The following is a 7,632-nucleotide window of genomic DNA, read 5'->3' as shown; positions in this document are numbered from 1 at the left end:
CCTCACTTGGGGCCACGGGACTTCCCTCCCCGATGGGCTCAGGTGGCTGTAGCCATGCCTGGATCCAAGTACCTTTCCTCAGGGTCCTACACCCCACAGGGCTCAGGTGGTCTCAGCCATGACTGGCCCCAACTCTTCCTCCTCAGGGTCTTGCAACCCACAGGGCTCAGGTGGTCGCAGCCGTGCCTGGGCCCACTCCCTCCGATGTTACGTAACCCTCCCGAAGGTGAGGGCTAGGGGTTAAGGCGCTCCTACTCACCTTTCACGGGGGTGATAACTGGCCTAGCATTTCCTGGAGGCTCCTGCGCCACTGAGAGCCCCACCAGGCCACTCACTCCCGGCAGGGTGCAGTTTTAGGTCATGCCCAGGACCCCCTACAGCTCCGGCCCTTACCTCAAGGTTGTTGCATGGAGCCTTGCAGCCATGCGATGTTACCGCCTGGCCTGTCAGCAGCAAACTGCCCTGATTATATAGGCAGCCAGAGATGGCCCCCGTTATCAAGAACCTGCTGGCTGTTTGGCTCCATTCTTAAAGTGGCAAGCACCACAGGTGCCCTGCCACACACCTTCCCCCTTAAAATAATTCCTGGGGAGGTTTCCCTTGCTGCTCCTCCAAAGCAGGCTCCCCTCAGAGCCTGTGAGAGCCCTCAAGTGGCAAGCACCCCCAAAGGTGCTCCACTACACAAAGTAAGGGTAATAATTGTTAAGGGTAAAGCTAAGTAAGTTGAGGAAGAGCCATGGGACTCTTCAGCCTGGAAAAGCACAGGCTCAGGGGGGACCTGGTGGCTGCTTATAAGTACATAAGGAGCATACATCAGGATCTGGGAGAACGTCTGTTCACCAGAGCGCCCCAAGGAAAAACAAGGACCAGAGGTCATAAAGTACTTCAAGACCGTTTTAGGCCAGACATAAGAAAAAAATTCTTTACTGTCTGAGCCCCCAAGACCTGGAATAGACTCCCTCCAGAAGCGATGCAGGCACCTACTCTGGACTCATTCAAGAAACGTTTGGATGCTTATCTTGTTGGGATCCTTTGACCCTAGCTGACATCCTGCCCCTGGGGCAGGGGGCTGGACCTGATGATCTTTGAGGTCCCTTCCAGCCCTAACATCTATGAAATACAGTCTAGATAAAAGTACTTAAGATGGATATATCACTGGTTGGATCACTATGACTAAAAAGCAGTCATCAGTAGCTCAACTGGGTCCTCAAGGGTCCGTGCTGGGTCCAGTATTGTTTAATATCTTCATTAATGATTCAGAGACTGGGACTGAGTACACGGTTAGCAATTTATAGATGATGCCAAGGTGAGTGGAGTTACTGATACACTAAAGAACAAAATTAAGATTCAGAGTGACCCTAATAAATTGTAGGAATGGCCCAATATTAACCAAATAAAATTCAATAAGGACAAGTGCAAAGTCCAACATTCGAGATGGAACAGTTACAGGCACAGATACAGACTATGTAATAACTGTCTCAGCTACAGAACTGTAAGAAGGACCTGAGGGAACACAAGCTGGGTATAAGTCAACTGTGCACTCTTGTTGCATGGGGGGCGGGGGGTGCAAGGGAGAAAAAAAAAACAACAGAATGCTGGGCTTTATTAAGAGATGTATCACTTGCATATTCAGATCCAGCCAACATCATCTATGCCTTCATAACTTCAAGGTTAGACTACTGAAATGTGCTTTATATGGGACTCCCCTTGATGGTCCAGAACAGGGACGGGCAATTATTTTGGGCAGAAGGCCGCTTACTGAGTTTTGGCAAGGCATTGAGGGCGACATGACAGGCAGCCCAGGGCAGATTAATATTAATTTTCTAAATTTTTTAGGGGCCCTGCGGGCAGGATAGAATGGCCTGGCGGGCCACATCCGGCCCCCAGGCAGCATTTTGCCCACCCCGGTCCAGAAGCTGCAGGTGGTTCAGAACATGCCAGTGTGGCTTCTGATGGAGTTTAATCACAAGGAGCATATATCTCCAGCATCTGCATTGGCTCCTAATAGCTTTCTAGGTAAAAGTCAAGGTCCTGATTTTGAAGTATAACCCCCTGAACAATCTGGGCCCCAAGTACCTAAGGGACCATCTTCTATCTTATTTTGCCCCATTGTAATCCATAAGGTCAGCCAAGAACAAACTCCTGAAAGTACCAAGTCCGCTTGGTAAAAACTCCTCAATGTGCCAGTTCTGCTTGGTAAAAACATGGAAAGTGGCTCTCAGAAGTTGCTGCTCAGCTTTGGAACTCCTGCCCTTTTGAGACCCACCAGAGCTAAGCCTCAACAGCTGTATTTTAAGACCTTCTTATCTGGGCAGGAATTTAGCAAATAAAGCTAGGTTGGGATACTGTTCAGGGGGGTTCTATTTTATGTTAGCAGTCTACTTGCTTTTTAAGTTGCTTTATTTTCCTGTTTGCTCTCCTGTTTTATAAGTTATTTTGGTCTTTTGGTTGTAAGCAACTCTGAGGCTCTGTCAAGAAAAGCAGTATGTAAACTGAACAGATATACAAATCAATAAAATAAATAAATAAATAGCATCTCTCAGGGGTCAGGAATAAGAGAAAGAAACATCTAATACAGTCCATTAACCAGTAATTCAAGGCAGAAAAGGGAAATTTAGGCTGGAGATTAGAAAGAACTTTCTCACTATGAAGGTATTTAAGTAATAGAACCCCCATCCTTGGAAGTTTTTCAGAACATCTTGGACGAAGTCAGCTAGGATGGTTTAAAAGAGAATCACCCTGCCTGAGGAAGGGGTTGGATTAGATCAGTTGTCTCCAACCTTTGTAAGTAGGAGATCACCTTTGGCATTTAAAAGCAACCCAAGATCTACTGTGTGCCACCATCAACCCCTCCATCCCACTCCACAGCAGGTAAGTCTGTGGAGAGGGATGGAGGGGGTAGATTCTTTTACCCATTTCAAAACGTGGCTGATTCACACAATCATTAACATTTTCCTTATAAATCTTTTTTGTGAAATCTCTCTCTCTCCTCATTCAAGCCTCTTGTACATCCACTCTTAAAAAAAATGTCCAAGATACTATGGCAGCGACCAATTGTTTTTCACTACTCTATTTATAATCAGAGTTATTCTTTTCTACTGCTTTGTGTTGTATACCAGCCTTCACTGAGAAACCCTGTCATCGCATTGATGCTAACTCTCTCCTTCTCCAGCAAAACTCTCCTCACCTACCTCATGGTGCCACATCTGGAATTAAAGTGCAAATGGTTTGCCCCAGAGAATATAGCTATTATACTAGTGATTGTTGTTAAAAATAACTACGTAAGCAAAAATAACTACATAAGCAACAAAGAAAATGCTCACCTGCGAAAGGCTGCTCCAGAACTGTCTAAAAGCACCCAAGCAGCTGATCAATTTGGTTCTTTCATCTTCAGGGGTGTCCATAAACATTCTGTTGCAGACAAGAACAACAGTTGGCTGTGATATATTCTTGACAGGTAGCACAATTATGGCAGCAGGCACAATACAAACAAAACATATGTACAAATAAACTGGCATGGGACTCACCCAGGGAAAGCTTCCTCTATGATCTCTGTTTTCTGTAAAAAAAAAGATGCATTAGATTTTAACTTTTGGTGATCCACAGTAAACTGTATTCTACAAATGATCCAAACAATGGAACTATCAAGATGAGGTACAGTCAGTCAAAAACCAGATCAACAAAGGATTGCATGAATGGTTTGTCTAGTCTGACATCCTGTCTGTGAGAAGGGACCAGAGTCAGGTTCTTCAGAAGAAGGCATGTCCCACTCTACACATCTGTGTGGCATGCTTATGTGACACACTGACAGACATGTATGCCAAGTTGCATGGAAGGAGTTTCCTTTTAAATCCTAGTGGCTGACTTCAGTCCTGAAAAAGTTCTTAATAGGGATGTGAAAGGTTAAACAATTAATTGTTTAACAAGTAAGTGCAGTGATGACTGATTAGTTTACCAGTTATTGTTTAGCATGGTGAGGGGCACAGTGCCACAGTGTCCCAGCACAGGCAGATAAGAGGGAGGGTGGGACAGGAGAGGAGAGGGGGAGAAGCCGGTGGGGACTAATACCCATAGTTTGTTAGTTTAAAGAGGAAAACAGGGAGCAGATTAATGACCTGTCAAATAAAAAATTAGCTGCTTGTTCACAGGTGCTGTCTCCCTCCCAGGGAAGCAGGGGCTTCAGGTGGGCTTTGTCTAGTTGGGCTTGCCACTGCTGCCCCCCACCTCTTTCCCCTCTCCAAAAGGGCTCCTGAAGCAGTTCCCAGCAGCAGCTGTGTCTAAACTTCTGTGTTATTGGTTAACTGTTTAACTGATATAATTAGAAAAGGTTGAATAGATAATTTTTAAAACAATATTTACATCACCCACACCCACCCCTATAATGTGGAAACAGGCACTTCGGCCCTGCCCTGCTCCAGTCCTTTATCCTGAGCTCTCCCAGCCTCCTTTCCCTTCACCCCATTAAGTTATATGGCTGCAGGGAAGAACCTGCACTCAGGGAAGAATCCAAACTATCTGCATACAAAAGTTTCTCTCCTACTGACCATTTGCTGTGACTGCAGGCACCTCCGATGCAAACAGCACAATACCGGAAGAGTTGGCCTGCTACCTATTTAGCATGAATGCATTTTAAAAACTGACTGTCAAAATAGTGTATGCATTTTATTGTTTTTTGTTTTTGTAATTATTCAGACTGACCCTGAGGTTTCCAAGATAAAAACCAAGAAACTAAAAGAACTCTTTAGGTTTGAATATCATTCATATTTACACTGGCTTAATACTCATAGTTTAAAAAATTCATTACAAATTTTTTTTAATGTAATTTCACGGCTTCACAATAACAGCTAACTAGTTTTTGTAATTAATATTTAATCAACAGATTAAAGTCTCTCTCTTTACTGTTCTAATAAATTTATGCTTAAACCGTATGACTATTACTTGACAATACCTGACCAGCCAAATACAAAAAGGAATGTAGGGTTAAGTATCTCATCATGTGAAAGTATTTCTAACCTTCTGGGGACTGGTGTTGCCCTTTCACATTTGTGTTATACTTTGATGGGTTGTCTACTCCTAAACATGAACATGCAAGATGAAAATAATACATTATCTAACATTGCTCAGCAGTTTCAGTATCACTCCTTATTGATAACAGGATGTATTTGGGGGACTTTTGATTTGTAAACCCTGCCTGTCTCTGCTGGGTGTAGCTCTTCCATGCAGCTACAGTAGAGAATCTAATTTTTACCTATACTTCAGAGAAACTAGACAGTTTTGTGGCCATCCACAGTGGGTATGTTTACATGTGTGCATTTACTGTGCAGGAACCAAAATAAGTGTGCAATACAGGTGCACAGCCACATGTGCATACTCGTACTGTACAGTAAATATGGCAACTTATGCCGACTTGAGCATAAATTTGATAGCTGCATCATGCAGGTATCAAATTCATGCCCGATTAGTTACTGCATGGTACTGCATGTGTAGATGCTTTACTGTGTAATAACACTGTGTGTGGACTGACTTGGGACTAACTTTAGTCCCAAGTCAGTCCACACATAGTGTTAATGCACTTTAATGCCTGCACACGTAGACACTGGCCTATTCCACTTACTGCACAGTAAATTTAAATTGGCGTAAATGCACATGTGGGCACTCCCAGTGCTATGAATAGCAGCAGCTCATTAGTTTTTCATTTTCTGCTTAAAGCCATGAGTACAATAAATACATTGAAACTGTCTATCCTCAGCCTCTAGACATTTAAACAATTCTCAAAGCACCTGTGTTATCAGGTAATATTTGCAAGTACTAGCTAAAATGAAATAAACTTCTCAGAAGAAGCAAATCAAGCTTTTTTAGCGATTTTTTTATTCTCTAAAAAATAATGTAATTTTTTACTGTAATTTTAGATTAACAGTTTTAAACAAGTGCTTTCTCCTTCAATGGAAGTCCTACATCCTGCAAGGAAAGTAAAAATCATGTTGGTTATTACCAGTGTGCTGTCCCTTACATTGCATGCACTTCCACATGTTTTGTATTGTAATTCCAGTATATTGTGGGGTCAGGCAAAAAATGGCCTATGTGGAAGCTAATCCTTGTTTACCGAGAAGATGGTAGGACAGTTTAGACTGTAGATAAAATTATCCTCTTCTCAGTTACTGACAGCTTCTGAGTATCAACTGCTACTGATCCTCTCTCTAGACCAGGGGTGGACAAAAATACAGCCCACAGGCCGCATCTGGCCTGAGAGACAATTCTATTCAGCCTGCGGGGCCCCTAAAAAATTTAGAAAATGAATATTTATCTGCCCTTGGTTCCTGTCAAAAATGCCCGCACCCTCAGCCGGAAGCCCCAGCAACGGCTTCTGGCCTGGGACCATGCGGCTGCCCTGTGCCAGAAACTCAGGTAAGGGGTGGGGGAGGACCCTGGGCAGGGAAGAAACCGGAGGAAAAGTGGCCCAGGAAAAAGCTGAGCGCGAGGGGGGGAAAAGCAGCCCCTTGCCTGCCCTGTGCTGGCACCCCGTGCTGTAGCCACTCGCAGCCTGCCTAGGGCTGCCTGTGCCTGCTCCGGACAGCTCCGCGCAGGCAGCGAGTGGCTGCAGCGCAGAGCGCTGGCCACGGGGTGGGCAAGAAGCAGCTCCCACCCACCCCCGCCGTGCTCAGCACCACCTTGTAACCCGGCCCCCACTGCCAGCCTGGGCCCCGTTCGGGCTGCACGTTGCGACAGCAGCTGCAGCCCCCCCGCTTTCTGCACTGGGCAGCGTTTGGCACTGCGGCCTGTGGGCTGCCCAGTGCGCGCTCTGGCCGGGCAGCAGCAGCCAACACTGCCTGGTGCAGCAAGCCCAGAGCTGGCATGGAGCCCAGGCTGGCAATGGGGCTGGGTTACAAGCTGGTGCTGAGTGTGAGGAAAAGTGGCCCCTTGGTCGCCCAGTGCCCGATGTCTTGTCCTGGAGCCGCTGGCAGCCTGTGCCTACTCTAGACAGCCCCACGTGGACTATGAGCACCTGCAGCAGGGAGGGCTAGCCATGGGGTGGGCAAGGGGCCACTTTTCTCTGTGCTCAGCACCAGCTTCTTCCCTGACGGCAAGGAGGGGGTCAGGGCTGTGCGCTGCCCACCCGCTGTACCGCGGGGCTGGGGGGCATTGGGAGTGAGCAGGTGTGGGAGCCAGTGGGAGCACAGGGCCCACACGGGTGCCCCAGGGCCAGCACCGGTGGGGCCCAGAGCAGGGTGGCAGGAGTGCGGGATCCCAGCCAGCAGGGACTCTATGCAGCCGGGCCAGATCCTCACTCACCCTGCTGGTGCAGCCCAGTCCAGCTCCACAGACTCCTGCCAGCCTGTGCCCCGCTTTGGGCCTCACCGGTGCTGGCCCTGGGACATTGGTCCCAAGACACTGGGACGTTGGTCTCAAGATGGTGATCAGGGAGCAGGGCACCTGTCATGGTGCGGGGCACCTGTCACGGCACGGGGCTACCCATGCAGCCCTCGACAGCCTGCCAAATCTGGGTAAGTGGCCCTCCGCCCAAAATAATTGCCCACCCCTGGTCTAAGTCCAGCTCTAACCGAACAGCTGCTCACACCATAGAATACAAATCCAATCAGAAGCCTGACTTGCTATTCAAAAGGAGTAGTGTAG

At 47.0% G+C, this 7,632-nt stretch overlaps 1 protein-coding gene across 2 annotated transcripts in view; it reads right to left on the bottom strand.

Moving 5' to 3' along the window:
- MED23 (mediator complex subunit 23) overlaps positions 1 to 7,632 on the bottom strand; it is an 84,141-nt gene that overhangs the window by 63,076 nt on the left and 13,433 nt on the right. For both annotated transcript variants that reach the window (XM_019520268.1, XM_019520269.1), the window contains exons 2-3: positions 3,528 to 3,559; positions 3,324 to 3,411 (exon numbers count right to left, since the gene is read on the bottom strand). In XM_019520268.1, the coding sequence (XP_019375813.1) occupies positions 3,324 to 3,411; positions 3,528 to 3,559 (120 nt within the window). The remainder of the gene's footprint in view (positions 1 to 3,323; positions 3,412 to 3,527; positions 3,560 to 7,632) is intronic.

The sequence above is a fragment of the Gavialis gangeticus genome, unplaced genomic scaffold, assembly GCF_001723915.1.
Source record: "Gavialis gangeticus isolate Ggan-Ray unplaced genomic scaffold, GavGan_comp1, whole genome shotgun sequence".
NCBI lineage: Eukaryota > Metazoa > Chordata > Crocodylia > Gavialidae > Gavialis > Gavialis gangeticus.
Note: the sequence above shows the minus strand (reverse complement) of the source record. Positions and strands in the feature narration are given on the sequence as shown.